The sequence below is a fragment of the Acanthopagrus latus genome, chromosome 5 (assembly GCF_904848185.1).
Source record: "Acanthopagrus latus isolate v.2019 chromosome 5, fAcaLat1.1, whole genome shotgun sequence".
Taxonomy (NCBI): domain Eukaryota; kingdom Metazoa; phylum Chordata; class Actinopteri; order Spariformes; family Sparidae; genus Acanthopagrus; species Acanthopagrus latus.
The window spans coordinates 19,825,939-19,844,274 of NC_051043.1; the positions used below are offsets into that span (position 1 = coordinate 19,825,939).

Sequence of the window (18,336 nt, forward strand, 5' to 3'; positions counted from 1 at the left end):
TTTATTTTCTTACTTCAGCTGCAGTAATCAATTATCTAACTAATTATCAGAATTAATCTGACTAATTTCCTTAGAGTCAGGGACAATGTTGCAATTGTGCGACAAACCTCACAGTAAAGTCTTTTATTAATAAAGATGTTTCATCTCTTAAGGCTGTCAAAATGTTAAGTCATTGCCAGTACAAACCTGACCTGGAAGATTAGCTGTAAGAATACAGTATCTCTCCTCCTGTCAGTGTATTTTATGGGTGAAAGGGTCCAAAGAAAGACAAGTCCTCGTTTATCACGATGAGTTACAGCTTTATTTCAAAGGTGGATCGATCAGCCAAACAGTGATCCACACAACCAGATCACATTACATGTCCCCTTCCAGAGCACCAACTTTGAACACAAAACTGTAGCACATCATACAGTCTATACAAAATGAATTAAAAAAGGAGAAAGTGAGAAAAAAAAAAGAAGGAAACGGAAAATGACCTTTCAGTCGTCCCCTTATACTCTGTCCGGGCTCCATTGAGGCAGAGAGAAGAACAGAGAAGGGGACAGAAATTAAGGCAAAGGGGGGGAAAGTTTATACACGTGTCTCCTTGAGAGTGAAAAGGGCTAAATCTGTGGTTTTGAAATGTGAGACAGATAAAACAACAGAACAAGTTGTCCCTCCCACCCATATGAAATAGGCTCAAGTGCAAACTATAGCAACATGCACTGATGCTACAGTATTCACATGCATTGAGTGTATGCAGCGTGGAAGCAGACGTTCTGGAGAGATAGAAACATACAGAGAATCATCAGGCACTGCCGTCGACCTCGCTTCATCTCCATCTCTTGAGCACCTCTGCCTCCAAATTCACTGAACATGCTTTTCGGGGAGAAATACAGAAAAAGGAGCCGCAAAGTTTCCATTTCTGCACACTTATGACAAACAGTCTGTCGTGCTGCCTTGAATGCAGCCGTTTTTGGCATGTTGACATCTGGTTTGGAGTTTTTGACAGGAACAAGGGCAGGAAAGGCACTTCAGAGTGTGGATGTCCCTTCAATTTCCTGGCGGTTCTGTCGTAAGCCCTGAAAAATAAAAAAAACGGCGACTGGTTGACTCCCTTTAAAGCTTTGAGTCCGCCAATTGACCAAAGGGGAATCTGAAAGAGAATATGAAGAAGGCAGGGGCCTGGTTAGTGGCTGCTGGAAGAACTGAGGTCAGATCTACGTGATAAAGGGCTGATTCAATCTTGTGAGAAACTTACAAAGACAAAAAAGGTCTTCCAAGCTGTTAGACGTGTATCTAGCCCTCGATGGAAACCTCTGGAACAATGTGCCCATTCAGCGTCGCCTCTACCGACGTCTCCACGGACTCCACGGCGAGCTGCATCTGACACGACATGTCACAGATTTCTGGCTTAGGCTCTTCTGACAGTTTATCAAGACATGTCTGCTCAGCAGCGGCGTCCTGGAGAGGAAAAGGAAAAGAGAGGGGAGGTTAGGCTGGATAACTCATACAGAAAAGAAAGAGTCGAGCAATAATATAATGTTTATGTTTATGTTGAAATGCTGAAAGCCTGTAACTCACGATGATCATTTCCTCTGCAGGGGCAGGAACAGGAGCGGGCTCAGGCTCAGCAGGTGTCACGTCCAAACATTCTGACTGGATTACGAGGGTGTCAGTCACTTCCACAATTTCCTAAATATAGCAAGAAGAGAGAGTGTGAGAATTTATAAGAAAAGACTGTGTGCAATAAACATGGCACATACAAATATTAAGAGAGTGCCCAGTGTTTTACATTGTCTTTTGAATGATAGTGTTTTGCAGACACTGCTCAAGTTTGCTGCAACTTTTCTGAGGCAGGATGTTAGTAATATGCCAATTTCCTCAGGCTTTTAAAGATGTTGCTTATCAACCGTAGCAAATGGGAGACTGCATGTATGATTCATTCTCACCGGCTCGACAGCAGCAGACTCAGCGATGGCGACCTCCACGGCTGAGGCTGATTCTGTGACGACGAAGTCGTCGACCAGACTGTCAGCGGTTGCCTGTGTGGCAGGGGCCTGGAGAGAAGAGACAAAGAAGGAGGACATCTTAAGATTCTGCGACATAGCAGCACACACAACACATAGGATGAGTGAATATGGGGGACTAATTAGCGAGCATCCCAGGAGAAAATTAGTTCAATTTATTAATAGTATGACCTATACACTCGCCTAGAATCTAAAACTGTCACACAACAAATAGGATTTACCTCTTCCACTGCGGATACGGGGGCTTCAGCCACTTCGACCGCAGCCTCGGGGATGGTGACTGGCAGCTGGTCGAGACAACAGATAGTGCCACGTCAACACATGCAGATGTACGCTTTCTGTTTCAGTAGTTGCACTGTTTATACCAAAGATAAACCTATTCATCCAAAGCGAATCCTTAGAATGTGCCCAAGCGACCATATGGAGTACATACCTCTGGGATTTCCATGGATTGGACAGGAGCATCCTGGAGTACACAAAACAAAGAGCAGGATACGGTGAGTTGTTAGCATGTAAATTGAGGAAGCTCTACTTTTTGCCCGATAGCCTAACCAAAGAAATTAAAATCACTCTTTTGAGCTGTGAGCTATTAAGAAGACAAAAAAAAGTTCTCCTTTGTTTAAGATTGAGACAAACATTTGCAGAGACACTCCTGAATGATAAATGAATGATAGACTACAACAATAACAACTACTCCACACCACATGCTGCACACAACAGGCAAGAGACGATCACAAATAAAATGTCGAAACGACAAAAGTCAGTAATGCACTTCTGTATCATTTTGTGTCCTCGGAGGAAGATGGAAAAAAAAGAGTGTTGCAGAGAGAAGAGGAAAGTTTTGTATCAATGTTGCACCTCTGTCATTGTAACTGGCTCAGCGGGAACTTCAGGTGCTTCTTCTTCAGACAGCACTTCGACTTCAGCGTCATCCTCTTCAGGAGCAGCAGGGATGACTTCAGTCACCTGTTCCGCCTCAGGTGCCTCTGTGACAGCCTGCTCCACAGACTCCACCACTGTTTCGATAACCGTCTCCTCTGCAGCAACTTCTGCGGCGGCTTCTGTTTCAGGCGCCTCTGCCTCTACCTCTGGTTCTTCTGTAATGGCGACTTCCGCCTCAGCCTCGATGACTGTGTCTTCCTCTGCCAAGGCCTCAGCCTCCACTTCAGTCTCTGGCTCACAGACATTTTGTGTCTGTACATGCAAAATCAGCACAGCACACATTAACAAACCATGCAGCATGCAACAAAGGTACGATGTGAACAACGAAACATCCACTGAGTGAATCAACCAGGTTTTTCTTCCTGGCCGAGTGTATGATTCAGACTAATGTCAAATGTAGATGAAATTATACTGATGTTACGACTATAAAGTCAAACCACGCTGTCACTGGGAAGAGTCTTACCTGTTCTGTCTCTGTGGATGTGACTGCTGTCTCCTCTGACTGAATCTGGAGGATGAGACGTAAAAGACTCACGTAAGCAAATGAATGAACTGATCGACCGATTGTCATTGTTAACTGCAATTTTAAGTTGCTTTCATTCTTCATCTGGACAGTAATAAACATCAATGAGATCCTTTACGTGATTTGATCTGATAAAGTTGGTCAAAAATGTTTTCGCCCTTAAGAATCCATGAACCGCCTGAACCTGACATTTGTGTTTCATGGAGTTTTTTTTTTTTTTTTTTTCCAGTAGGTGAGGAGTACCGTGCTGCACAAGAGAAAAAGACCTGAGGCGAAGTGTGGTTGTTTATAAGGTGTGAAGCTTATGTCACACAAACTTTTCGACTGGAAAGGTTTGTCTTTTGTTCATTTACTGCTGCTATAAACTTATAAAACATGGGTGGAAACTGTGAGTTACTGTGTTTTCATGAAATGCACAGCTGCTCTGGTGAGACCTATTTGCAAAAATCACCACTGAGACTGAAATGTGTTTCCTTACATGCAGAGTTTCGCACTCAATGAATATGCTATTCTGAGCTTTACTTAAGGGCTGCATGGCCGGCCTGAATGGCAGCTAATCAATCAGACGAAAACTCAGACGAAAACTTGGGAAACTGTAACACAGGTTTCTGTGATGGCGGAGTGAGTCGCGTTTGAATTAATTTCCTCTGACAGCTCAAGCCAGCTACGACAAAGCCCTGCAAGCTTCTGCTGACAAGACATGTAAACATGTCTCTGTGATAGGCTGCTCAAAAATCAAAGCGAGTTTCACTTGAAATGTGTCACGGTGAGTTATTCTCATACCCGTTCACACCTGTGTAGTCTGCCTCTGGCTTATACCATGAAGATATGCTGCCTGGGCAAGTGAAGGTTAGGGGCCCAGAGAAGGGGTTCAAGTTTGTGTGTGTGTGTGTGTGTGTGTGTGTGTAAAAATGAAAGCGAAGTTGGTTACCTCAATCTCAGCAAGAGCCTCAGCTGGGGGTATGACCTACGGAGAGAAAAAGAGGGGGTTTATTGATGAGTCTGCAAAACAATCACGAAGATCAGCGTGTACGAACTCTAATAAAATAGAGCCAGGCGGGCAGAGAGCACATGTTATTAAAAAACCCAGGAATACATTAACAAGCATTTATGGGCCATTAAAAACATTCGCCTCTTGCTCCGCTGATGCTCTCATCCTGTGTTATTCTTTTGAGAGGTTGCACTTTGGGAGCGGCACAAACATACCGGTCCAAAAATGTGCCCTCAGCAAACTGATCTTCCTCTCAACAGATGATCAGCCAAGCTGTAGCTGTGACAGCCCCGAGGCATTTAACAGGGAAAAGCCAGTGAGCGTCTGAGCTGGTTCACCGCATCCAAAAAAGTTCACAAATCGGATAGTGCGCACACTCTTCTTGTGCGCTTTGAGTGTGAGCGTAGCTGTAGCTCGGGAGGAGGGGGAGGAAAATTATACATCCTACAGGAATTTGACAACCAATTGCATGACTGGAGGCCGGTACACCCACTTCTCTCCCCCTTTTTCTACAAGACAAGGTCTGATTCAGAAAATGCAATTATTCACCTCATTAAACCACCTTTGTCACAAGGTCCTGACTCTAAAAACCCACACAAACTCCAACGTCTTTTATGACATCTTTGTATCACTATTTCATTCTCGATAGCGTCAGCATCACTCATTATGAATATCTTCCCCGCCACTGATTTACTGGCAGTAGCCTAAATGGCCACTGGCGGCGGCATCCGTGGCGCATCCGTCCAAGTGAATTGAGCCATACTGGCAATCACATGGAGCAGCACATAAATATTGCAAAACCTCAAAGTCGGACAGTAAATTATTTATACTTGTACCAGGCTGTCTTCAATGTAGGACAAGTCTGGCACATGCAGGCTGCTACTGCTAGTCGTTCATTCACCTAAATCCCCAAATTCCGTTTGTACGGTACAGTAGTCAGAAAACAGGGTCAAAAAAGGGTCTAAATGCTGATTGCAAAGCTCAAAGCCTCTGGACCAGCTCCGCCTCCTTCTCTGTGTGTTGCTCTAATGGGTGGTGAGGAATCCGGTTCCTCCTGGATCTTAACAGCCTCTGAACAAAAGCCAAGTGGGCAGAAATGCACGTATGGCGGAGAAGGGTAAATATATACTCCGGTTATATAGCCGTGGGGGGACAGTATAGTATCCGGGGGGGGGGGGGGGGGGGGAGTTTGACTAACTTTGCTTAACAGGAAAGCCCACACCGACACGTGTGCACTTAAATGTACATAAAGTATACACACCCCCTTCACTCTGTCTCAGCACCAGAACACTGTGTACCAAACTGATCTGTGCACAGATCTTTCGCTACAAGTCCGACGAAAAAGCACATTCCACTCAAATCAGAGCGGCTCTAGGATCGGTCACTTTTTAACCCATAGAGGACATAATGTACCTGCAATCTAATCATTCCTTTCTTCCAACCAAGACAACTAAGAAATAAAGATTTTTTTTTTCTTAACAAAGGCTTTGTTAAATCATTTGATGAAAAGTATTAAAGCAGAGTTGTCACAGATGCAAAGGAAACATTTAAAACTGGAAAGGGAGCAAAAAAAAAATGTATGGCTCAGCCTAACAAAGCCCTACAGTGCCCCCGAATGCAAACCCATAAAAGTTGCTTGCAAAAGTGGGAGGGAGGGGAAGCGACTGCATGTGCACATACATGTGCGTGGAGTGTTTGGGGGGGGGGGGCTGGGTGCTCTCACGTGCTTCGCCATGAGGTGATCATTTTACCAACCTAGTCCAAAAAAATGCTAGAGGGGTCAACCTACACCTCTTTGTCACCCCCTATTTTCTCTCTCGGGTCAAATGTGACAACAGCAAATGTGCTTACTGATCATTTGTAAGCATGCTGAAATTACATTTTCATCGTCAACAAACTGACAGTGAACGCACCTTCGAGTCATCACTCAGCTAGAAACTCCGTCACATCCTTTAAAAAGGTTGTGGCAGCTGCCTGTAAGCTCCTTCTCAGAGCATCAAATACCAAAGGCTAAACTACACAACTACACACACACACACACACACTTCTACAGGCAGATGCAGCCCCCCCTCCCCCAAACTCCATATTCCACCTTCTCCTCCTGTGATAAAAAGGGGGACACATGCATGAACAAGTGCACGTGCTGAGGAGAGCCTATAGGTCGCCATAAGACAAGAGGAGAGGAGAGAAGGAGGGAGAGGCGCAGGAGGGAGGGCGAAGGAGAGGAACAACTGGTGGGAGGGAAAGGAGGGGTGATGAGGGAGAGTGAATTTACAAGGGAAAAGAGGGGTGACGGACTGAATGGGGGAGGAGTGGAGGCCTGCAGGAGCACCGAGGGAGCAGGCTGGTACAAAATGTTCAGCCACGGCAGAAGCCACACCCACTGTTGCCTCCGGCCACAGAAAAAAAAAACACACTCAGCAGGTCCGGGTGGATTGGATGGTGGGTTCGCACTCACCTGAGTCTCCGTGGTGACACCCAGAAGCGGCGGGGCCACCTCTCTTTGGTCCCAGAGCCAGCTGAATATGAGCCCCATTTCTCTACCTGCCCTATCACCTATAGACCAACTGACCGAACGACAAAGCCAACACTGTCTTGCAGGACTGTGGCCTCGAGTTGTCTATGAGCAAAGTCAAATCTGGGAAAAGTTCATAAAACAAAGCAAGTAAAATGTTACTTGCACCATTTATTTAACCTCCTGCTGTATGTGTGTGCAGTGATGTCCAGGAATGACTAAATTTCAGAGTGTCTGTGCGCGTCTGAGCTGAATCTGGCCCGTCTGTGAGTGAGAAGGAGCGGAGAAGAAGCAAGGCGAGAGGGGAAGGAAAAACGAAGTCGGTCGGTTGGTGGGAGGGAGGGATGAAGGTGGGGACACGTGGGGTTGGGGGGGGGGACCTGGACGTGATGGACCGAGGATTACTCGCCTCTGACCATCAACAGGGAACCTTCACACAATCACACGCACGCCAACATACATGTGAGCACATACATGTGCATCAAATGTGGACGTGTCGCAAGGCAAAGACGGTAAATCTAGTGTGTGTGTGTGTGTGTGTGTGTCAGTCTGTCTGCAAGAGCGGTGAGTCAAGGCACACAGATGTACATGCATGTGCTGTGTGCGGCTTTGTGCGTTCGCTTGCACATAGCCTGCAGTCTACCAGCTGAAACAGAACGTTCTGTTCCCAAATGGGCACGTTTGCTTCATGACAGCAGAGATGATCTGTGTACCAAAGGAAAATGGATAGATTTGGAAGGTGGTGCAATTAGTATTTAGTGACTTTTCTGGATTTTTCTTTGGTTAACAGCTTTTTTCAGGCAAAATGCAATAAAAGTTACAGGAAGCTTTTTCACCCCATTCGTGAACTTAATTGACTTTAAAACTCAAAACCAAGAAAAGGTGTATAATCCAAAATAGCATTTTACATTTGGGGGATCTACTCCTTGAGCACAATGATAAAATGAAAACAAGATGATGACTACCTTGAGAGGGCAAACTCCCTGTTTTTCTCACCAATAAAAACATTAAATTCCAAAGAAAACAAATTCATTAACACAGACAGTAAGGGATGCTGTAATAGTGACATCTCCCGCAGATGGAGCCAACAATCTCTCCCACTCTGCACCTCGTTGCTAAATGGAACACGTTGTTCCCTCAGTCGCCCACCCCCCACCAAACCTGCCTCCCTTCTCCCATAAGGACCCAGACACACAGCACATACCATTTGACCAAACAGAATCTAATCTGGTCGTCCAAAAAACCAAAACCAACGTGTACATACTATATACAGAAACAGCCTGTAACCATATGCATAAATGGAGCCTACTAAAGAGTGTTTCTTAGTTAGGAAAATTACATCTAACCAGCATCTAACCTGGTAAATAAATACCCTTCCCTAGCAACTGCATGCAGTTTTAATGAAGGAACATGGTGAACCATGTGCATCTGATGGCAGCAAGAAGGAACCATCTTGGTGAGCTGTCTTAGTTGATTCACCAAAGAATCAAACAACACATTCCTAAGATCTAGTTGCTTCAGTTTTGATCAACAATATGACCCAGTTTAAAATCTACACTCAAAGTGAACAGCCTTTGAGGAGCCATCACACCAGACCTACAGAGGAACCTTAGACTGGTATGTTGGTTTAGAAGGTTGGCCTAGAAGAAACCTGTTAGTGATGATGCTCTTAAGCAATCTTACCTCAGTTTCTGGTTCTGTTTCGGGAATGATAGGTTCGGCCTCCTCTACAATCTCAGCTGGTGGAGCCTCAACGACCGGCGCTTCTTCAGTGACCGGTGCCGCGACTTCAACCTCGACTTCTGCTGGAGTCTGTTCCAACACCACAGCCTCGGGCTCTGGTGTCTCTACCTCGACTGGGACGGGCTCTGCGACGGGTTCTTGAACAACTGGTTTGAGTTCTACTTCTAGCGTCTCCACAACGGGGGCCTCCACGATGGGGACAGCGATGGGAACGGCCTCTGGGATCTTCACTGGAACTGGTGCTCCTTTCTTTGCGGTTGCTGCAGGAGGCGCACTCGCTGCGATCCCAGGGCTTGCTTTGACTGGTGGGTTGGCTGCATGCTGCTCTTCAAGCGCCCTCCTCTGCGCCTGCTGTTGAAAGGAAAATGCACAAAATAGACTGGGTTAGTGTTATGACAGTTTAAGTTTCTTTGCATGCATTAATCTTACGGCTAATGGCTCATTCTGTCGCAGTAAATCATATTAGCTCATTTTTATTTATGTAGAGTAAACTGTTGGAGCCTGGTGAGATATTGATATGATATTATTATTGAAATAAAACACTATTACTATGTAATTAAAAAAAGAGGTTTAGGGGTATAAATGCCACTGACGCCCTCATGGCGTTCTGAAACTGATGTTGTTGTCAGTCTGGGCTTCCCCCCTGCACATTTCTGTCTGCAGGAATACCGGACATGCCATCCCTGCCCGATCCAACATGTTTTTCAGCTCAGGACAAAACCCCCCTAGGGCTTTGATGGGAGGTTTTGGGAGCGCAGACCACTCGCGGGAGGGGCTGGGTAACTGGGAGTGGGCCCAGAAAAGCTAGTTAGATAATGGGAGCTAATTAGTTGAATCAGAGCAGTCCTGACAGGTCTGGTGAAGCGGGAATGGAAACCGTGCGAGTCAGCAGCACCGCTGGACAGCCAGGGGGCCAGACAGTGGGCCTAATCACATCATAATCAGGTTATAATCAGGTTACAATCACTGGCTGAAAATGCTTTTGTTAGGCTGACAGCCAGTTAGGCATTCGAGGCTGATGCTGTAAGCCAGTGTGGCATGTGTGTCTAAGTTCATGTGTCTGTGCCTGTCCACCTAGCCACCGTCAAAACAACCCCTCCCTTTGCCTCCAGATAGCTGGCTGTCTAGAAATACAAACCTCACTACCACAGAGTCAAATAAAAAAAGGTAAATTAACCTAAGTTGTCAATTGGAGAGAAACACTTTTAGTCAAAGGCATGCGTGGCCGTAGATAAGCTCGACCTCCTTTAAGTGTCTGGCAGCTGCTCCTTCCCTTCCTGTGCTCTCATATCTCTGAGGGGACCAGTGATAACGCAGAGCTGGAAGTCATTTCGGGGGCCCTTTTTTTTTTTATCTAAGTGTCACTGGCAGAGAGAGAATCAGAGAGATTGAGCAGACTCCAATCTGGCAAAACTAAGGCAAGACATTCCTCTGGTGCACACACTACCAAATACAGTTGTGTGGCGTTGGGTCCTGGACCGGCCAGGCGGACAGGCTTAAGGAGGGGGGGGGCTGAGCCAAAAACTCCATACTGAGAAGTCTGCCCAGAGCCAGAGGACTGAGCCTTTAATGGTGAAGAAACAAGAGGTGATTTTTAACATGAAATAAGATAACAGAGCATGAATCAATTATCATAATAAACAGTGATTGAGAGAAGAGTTTGGTGGGGGAGTAACCTCTGCCCTCTAGCACACTGGATCTCCAGTGTTACTTTCTCAGTCTTTGTAGACCCCTCCCCATCTCTGTCACACCCACTCCTGCTCTTTGGGCACTCAATGTTCAGAAGTTAAATTTCTCCCAGTTACCTAAGAGAGGAGAGGGGCGGGACCGGAGTCAAATATGCCAATCATCTGGTCAACGCCACTGCTTCAACGTATAGAATTACTATTCAGTAAGTATAGTGAACGTGGCATTTTTCCACGTTTAATGATAATAAAGCACAGATATGTATGGCTGAACCGGGGCTTCGCCATTTCACACAGAGCGCACGTGGAGCGCGGGAGCAAAGCCAAATGATTTTCTTTGCCCCTTGTGCAGAAAGTGCATCTTTACTGTCGTGTGATTGAAATGAGTTCTATTCGTTTGGTTAAGGTGTTTTTGCCTCAACTTTAATCTTTTGCGTGGGATTTACGCACGGAGCGCACCGTGGAGATGAGTGCGTCGCAGGAAAGGAGACAACAAAGCCAGTGTGTGATATAAAAAAATTATTTCAGTGAGGAGAATTAACGTACAAATAAGAGTAAAAAAATCTTGTGGTTTATGTCATTTTGTTGTGATTGTATATTTGATTAAAGCGCTCCTATAAAAGGGTAATTCGGTCATACGCGCGCACTCATCATCAACACTACGCACTTGTATTTTTACGCAACAGCATCTAAGGTTTTTGAAATTTAGCAGGGGGGAAATGGAAAGAATATCATAACTTATAACAACAAAAGTCGTTTGTCAACATTGCCATAGTCACATTCTAAATCAAGTTCGAGAGACTACGGATAAGATGCTGAGAATAATAATAATAATAATAATAATAATAATAATAATAATAATAATAATAAACCTAGCGGGAAATAAAAGAGAGCGCCTGCCACCACTTACCACCCTCCTCATGCGACGCTTGTTCTTCTTCCTCTTGCTGGGCATTTTGATGTGTGCTGGTGGGATAAACAAGTCAGAACCGAAGAAATGCAACGAGCACAGTGTCAGCGTGGGCCGTCTGGATCTTTATAGAGCCCCCGGTCCCTCTGTTACCTTTGAACCGGACCTATGGGAGCACAGGGATGAAGGATGGGGGGCGTGGAGAGCCAGAAACCGCCCCCCCAACTAACACTCATGCACGTGCACGACGGCTCAGTGAGATGATTGTATCTGTACCTATTGGTTGGATGATGGGATACATTATGCAACCACTCCATCACAGCAGAGAGGGAGAGACTGAGTGGCCCATGCTCTTTCAGGGTGCCACACCCCCTTTTTTTTCTCCTGGATCAGTTAGAAATACTTTCTGACTCGAGCACATGGCAACGACGCTGCACCTTCTCCCTATACTTCCTTGCTGCTAAGTCTGCCACATGCAGAACGTAAAGCACCACCGTTCATGTAGAAGCCTTGTTCATGGGAGGGAAAGGCACACAACCAGACGATCCAAACAGCGCGTGCCTCTGTCAGCTCTTCTGAATTCATTCAAATCATGGAGCCAGAGAATAGTGTTCATTGTGTGCATCTCCACCAGAGAATGAAGAGAAAGAAAACATGCACACATGTGTACACCCACCGCCCCCCGCACCGCATCTGCTGTGAGCGCCCATTGTGTCCAACTCCTTGAGCAGAGCCATACTCGTGCATAATAACAGCAAAAGAACAAGGGTTGTGTCATTCAGTGTCCTTATCTTGTAAAAGAAGCAAGGAGCCCTCATAAAATAAAAATGTTTCTACTTCTTACAGGCTGTGCAGTTATTAGTACAAACTGAGCTGACGTTACACAATACAGGCTGTCTCGCCCGAGGGCCTGAAACCTGATTTATCCCTCAATGGTGCAGATGGATTACATGCGTACATAACTTCTACATGTCACCAGGGCGTACACGTTGAACCGGTGATCTTTCCATTATAGTCACTGTAGCTGGAGTGAACTTCTGCAGGACATACAGCTGTTGAAGGAGCTGGGCCAACGGCATTTCTGTCACTGTGACCTTCGGGGTTACTGTGGTGGCTTTAACCAGTGAGTCGCCAAGCGGGCACATCTTTGAGTTCCTTACAGTTCCTTTGTTTCAGTTCCTTACAAAAGCAGTCGCTTTCATTCGTGACGTTCGTGCTCTCAGGCTCCCTCTAATGATGCTCGTACAAAATGTACAGTAGAAAAATCACACGACTGAAATGAGACATGAGGAAAAGAGAATCCGAGATGAAGAAAGACGCAGTGCAAGAGTTGACGTGTTAGAATAAAATGTAATATAGATTTTATGTTGATGAGGGGTTCTCAGTCATGGAACTTCTGAGTGCTGTATCATAGGCGACTGGACGTCTTTCAGCAGTTTCTTGAAGATGTTTCACCTCTCATCCAAGACTTCTTCAGTTCGATTATAGATTTTTAAAAATAGTTGAGTTTTCCCTCTCAACAGTGGTTCTTTTAGGGCACGACTCACACACAGCTCTGCATATTTGTTCAGTCTGTACTGAGCTTAACACCGACATAACATTCACTCATGCTTACAGTTGTCACACTAATGAGAATTACAGTCATTAGATTTTACAGCATGTTAAATTGAAGTGTTGGCTAAGTGGGAAATTGTGACCTGTTTTTGACTGGATGCAGCACACACACTGAAATTGTTGTTTTTTGTTTTCTTTTCTTTCTCTGTTTTTCATCTTTTGTTTTAGTTGGATTTGACTGAAAGAACATCCAGCGTTGTGAATGCTACCATACTACATTCTTTCAAGATAGAATCAACAAGGACAAGCACACCTTCAGCTTGTTGGACAGGTGGAGGTAATGGACTTCAAGTATCATTTGGATCATGACTAGTTTTTTTAGAAAAGATGTTTCAATTCAAAATCGTATTTTTATTAGATTATTCTAACCTAAGATGAGGGGCACCTGCAATAAGCCTTTTAGACTTTGGGCCTCTCTTTCATTTTCTGTCTCTTTTTACCGTTTGTTCATGTTTAACGAAAAAAAAAAACAGTGCTGTGATCACTTTAAATGGACATATTGTATAATCTATACTGTTCATTTAAGTATTGTGCATCTGTGTGTAGTTGTAATGTCACTGTTTGTTAGCTAAAACACTTGTATTCTTACTAAATCCAACATGTTTACATCAGGTATTCTTACACTGATGTTCATTAACCTGCTCTGTCCCAATAAAATAAACTAAATAATTAATCAAATAACAACCATCAATGCGTCTCTACAAGCTTTCATATAAATGAACCTAATCTTTGCTCAGACATGTCACCCACACTCATATTGATCTATAAACGAATGAATATAGAAGTCATTTTTTTGTGTGTGCGAGTGATGTCAGGTTTGTTTCGATGTCTCTGTCTGGTTTTGAGCAGGCTTAAGATAGAGCAACCAAATTGCTCTGTTTTTTTAATTTACAGTCTGTGTCCCAGCCATCACATTTGGTCCATTTGGGATGTCAAACACTAATCTCATTAACTTGTGTTATATTTAAATTGGTACAGGTGTGAGAGAGGGGTGTGATACTCGCCTCGCTATCTGTCTTTGATAAGACTTGCTTTATACTTCTTCCTCTATTGATTTGTTGATTACATTGCGTGTTAAGCGATCAACAGTTAATCACACAGTTTTGCATTTGACTGAGTAGATCAGTTCACAGCAGAACAGTGTCAGTCAGACAGGAAGCGTTGCTGAGGACAGTCAAACTTGGGCTCAAAAGAGTATTTTAAGAATTAGTTTTTACAATAAATTCAAGGAGGACGACAGTTATCTGCCATCCTCATCACATCAGCCTTGTTATTAAAAAAACATGATGTGATCAGTCTGTCAGAGAAGCATTCATACTATCTGTTACATTTTTGTATCACATTGCATCCAGCTTCACACCTCCACCACCCGACCCGTCTATCGCTCACCGATGTGGAATTTATCGAATGGCTACTTTCCTTATGATTTGACTGATTGGGTCGATGCAGAAGCTGTTCTGATCCTGAAGGGAGATCATCTAATGAAACATTCATTGTGAGTTAGAATCCAACATCGTTACCGTTGCCAAACATTAAGAAAAGATGGAAAACAATCTTGATTTTAGTTTGACCACTAGGCATTTACGACTTTGTAGAATGTTTTTTAAAAAGGTTAAAATCTATTTGAGCCAAAGCTCAAATAGTTTGTCAAAATAATCAACTAAATTGGCAGCAGTTTTCTGTGCTGTTATCAGTTACAACACTTGGTTTATCTATTCATCATTCTGTCTATACCATGTGCACATGTGTGCGTTTGACGTGGCTGCTGCTGAGCGCAGTCAGTAAAGCAGGTTTTTCTGGTCACATACTGCTGAAGGGTTAATCGTGCTGACAGGTCAAACAAAAGTAGGGAGAAATAGGGCGGTGGGCTTCACTTTTAACTTGTTAATGCTTAAGACAGGGTTCTACCTCCTCACCATCATCTGTGATCTTAACCCTGAGCACAATGAAAGGTGTTGCTGCTGTCAAATTACCGGCTTGATTGTGTTTAGAAACATGCCCTAAACATGCGCTACTTAAATCCTATCAAGGTTTCGATCTTGTCTTCAGGGCTGCGATGGAGACATAGCAGATGGATAACACGCCTCACCCCCCAGCATGAAAAAAAAAAAGTGAAGAAAGAAAGAAAAAGACAGGACACACCCAGCTGCCATAGACCTGCAGTTTACATTGCAAATATGCAAATATTTAGCAGATACAAGCCTGATCGCATGTCTTGCAAACAGTCAGATCCTGGAGAATGTATTTGAGCAGCAAATGGCATTTGCTGGAGGTGCAGCATGTTAAAGAGGTCGCCTGACGGTGTGAAACGTTCCTCGGCGTGGCCTGTTCACATGTGAGTGTGAAGAATGCTCGCAGACGTGAATCACTCAGATGATGAAATCGTAGCTGATGGGGCTGGGGAAAGCTTGTAGATCTGTTTCAAATACAACATAGCTGTTGTTGAGCCTGTTTCACTCACGGTTCATTGTAAATCATTTTGAAGTAGAAGTGATTTCCATATGAAAGCATCTCTCAGCAGACGGACACAACCCTTTACATGCTGGTTTATGCAATGTCACTGCTTTTGTTTTCAACAGAGCTGAACCAGTAGTTCTTGAAACTGTTACTCGGCCCTGAGGTGGGACACTAAAGGTGCAGATTGAGGGGGATTCTGTGTTGTACCGAGGCATCATGAAGGCTAATATTGTGCCGAAACACACATCAGCTGCCCGGCAAAGAATCACCGTCTTTAAATAGACACATGATGTTAACTTGCGCTGAACTGGGTGATATCACACACACACACACACACACACACACACACACACACACACACACACACACACTGGAATGTTATTCGTCAACAAACGCCCCAGGTCAGCCTCTATAGTTACCGACCCTGGCCAAGCGATGCAAACACACAAAGACAAAGACTGCGTGAATACCTCATTTACCTCATACCTCTTTTTGTCCCGAGAAACTGTGGCCACAGTTGTTTAGTTCACACCGGGGGAAAAGAGGCTCCTATGGGATTTTTACTCAGCAGCGATGTAGATGGTTACTTTATTTGGGGGGGCTTTCTCACTAATGCTTTGGGACTTTTTTTTTATAACAAAAAACTCCTGAAATGTTTTTTTTGGATGAGACCAGAGAGGACTGCATACTGTCTCAAGGCACCACTGTGAGGCTAAATAAATAACATTTGCAATCCACTAAGCATGCTTGAGTTGGAAAGTACTTTGGGAGTATGAACCTCACTTCTCCGAGCTTTCACTTTGTGTAGAATTTCAATATTCCAAAGATTTGTGGGGCAGACTATTACTTAATTTTGTCGTAAATTTTTTTCATCTCCCCATTTCTCTCGGGACAGTGACAACCCTCGGCGATCAACACATTTCTGATGAAAGATGATGCCCCTTGAACTCAAACCTCTGACCCCATCCTCTCTAGAGATACCAACTCCTGTGACCCCTGACCTTTCTGAATACTACCAACAGCAGCCAGCCCACCCACGGACACAGACAGACATGATCTTAGAGGTGCCACTCTTTGAGAGACATGAGGGTAAATGTCACATCACAGCAGGATGCTTTCAGAAGGATTTCAGTTGCAGTTTAGGGTTCGTCAGATATCAGGGTAAATTCTTTGGGGGGACTTTATCATCATGATAACACATGAATGGTTCAGCACATCAGCGCTGCCCCCCATTCCAGGTTCCAAAACCCCAACAGTCTGAAAAAAAGTCCCAATCGGGCCAAACGCCCATTGCTCCAAAGGCATATTGTTCTGAAAATAAACACTCTTCCTGGAGGTTTTTTTGTGTCCGGACAAAAAGGGAGCTTATGAAGGGCAGATTCAGCCACATGGGCAGGGCTGGCAGTCGCTACAACTGCAGGAGTTCATATTCTGGTAGAAATTGGCACCGTTTTTGCAGGATAACGGGCTGTATAACTGCTGGGGTTTCTGGGTTAATGGCCTATTGAAAAACTTGGTGTGGCACCCAGTTCATTACCTGCTTGAATCATCTAATCGGCCCACAGTAGTTTACAGCCAGCTTGGTCAACTCGTAACATCACCTACCATACTGATCAGGCTCAACAAGAAGAAGATTAACAAACCAACAGCAGTTAAATTGAGAACAGTAAGACAGAAAGATCAAGAAAACCTGCGGCCTGTGGATGGTGCCACTAAAATCCTGATCAGGCCAATGACCTCCCTCCACTCAACATAATGTATGGTAGCATCTATGTGTTAATGAAGAGTCACTGTAGGAACGAAGGCTGTACAAAAACATCAGTTCAGGGACTCACTGTGAGTGAGGGTGTCATCAGACAGTGTAGTGCCAGGGACTCTCCAGTGTGTATTCATATCACAAGGCGGTGGGGGAGGGAAGGGGGACTATAGAGAATGGGAGGAAGGTAAGGAGAGGCATGGGTCATCCTGGTAAAAAACACGTTTGAAAAAGTAACTGTGCTCGGCGATCATTTAACAGAGAGCAGGCATACACACACAAACAAAGACAGACAAACGCAGTCTCCTGTCTTTCGCCTCTTCTTGCTCTGAATCTCTTTGCCTTTGACCAACACGCTCCCGTGCACGGACGATAAAGTCCATCCATTCCTTTGTATATCGTCTGTGCTTCCCTCTGTGCACAGCCCCCTGGGGGGGTTTTCTCCATCTAAATCTATTCCAGGATCCCACATGCCTCTTGCAGACCAGCAGCATTCAAACTCGAATTCGCCAGGAAACTGAAACAATCTGCTTTCCTTTCTCATTGAAAACCGGATACTAATTTAACTCCAGTTGAGCCTCACTGTTCTCCCTTTGTTTGTTTCCAGAACGATCAGTTTGTTCGTCTGTCTGTCGGCAGGGTTTCTGAAAAAGACACTAATGAACAGATTTCTTTGTAGTTAAGTGGGCAGACTGACCTCTTAAACCAGTGCTTAAAGTGCCCACATGTAGGTCATCAGCGACCATGCATTATTCAAACCAACAGAACAATGTTTTGAACTGTAGTCCAGATCAGTCTGACCAAATCAAATCAAGCTCTACGACAGAGCAAAGTGCAAATTATGATCAGATCATTTACATTTCCCTCTGTTGTAATTGTTCATGCATGCTTCTTGAATTAGGGTTTGCGCGTTCATCTCAATGTTGATGTGAAAGTGCAGCAGATTTCAGTAACCAGCTGTTGGATTAAGCAAATACAAAATAACTTTTATGGAAATACTTGAGGGCAGTTTTAAGAAAAAAAACACCGTGGCTGTAACTGTGAACATCCTGTGTGAGCGTGCACCATATGACAAGAACAATTTTCAGGATTTGCAATCATTTTATCAGAACAAACAGTTTTACCTGAACACGGGTGTGTGTGTGGAAAAGGAAAAAAACAATCCCTCTGAAAACAGCGAGGGTCAGCATG

The 18,336-nt window shown here is 44.5% G+C and overlaps 1 protein-coding gene across 2 annotated transcripts; it reads right to left on the reverse strand.

Annotated features, from left to right (window-relative positions):
* Positions 1 to 278: 278 nt before the first annotated feature.
* LOC119020291 (fibrous sheath CABYR-binding protein-like) lies at positions 279 to 11,485 on the reverse strand. 2 transcript variants are annotated; one of them, XM_037099545.1, is made up of 11 exons: positions 11,319 to 11,485; positions 8,664 to 9,074; positions 4,406 to 4,441; positions 3,415 to 3,459; positions 2,868 to 3,203; positions 2,443 to 2,475; positions 2,231 to 2,296; positions 1,932 to 2,039; positions 1,564 to 1,674; positions 1,241 to 1,443; positions 279 to 1,135 (listed from the first exon to the last, which is right to left on the reverse strand). In XM_037099545.1, exons 1-10 carry the CDS (start codon positions 11,361 to 11,363, stop codon positions 1,279 to 1,281), a joined length of 1,356 nt encoding a protein of 451 aa, XP_036955440.1. In that variant the 5' UTR covers positions 11,364 to 11,485; the 3' UTR covers positions 279 to 1,135; positions 1,241 to 1,278. The 2 variants fall into 2 exon arrangements, with proteins under 2 accessions (XP_036955440.1, XP_036955441.1); XM_037099546.1 differs by lacking the exon at positions 2,868 to 3,203 and having other exon boundaries at positions 11,319 to 11,476.
* Positions 11,486 to 18,336: the final 6,851 nt, after the last annotated feature.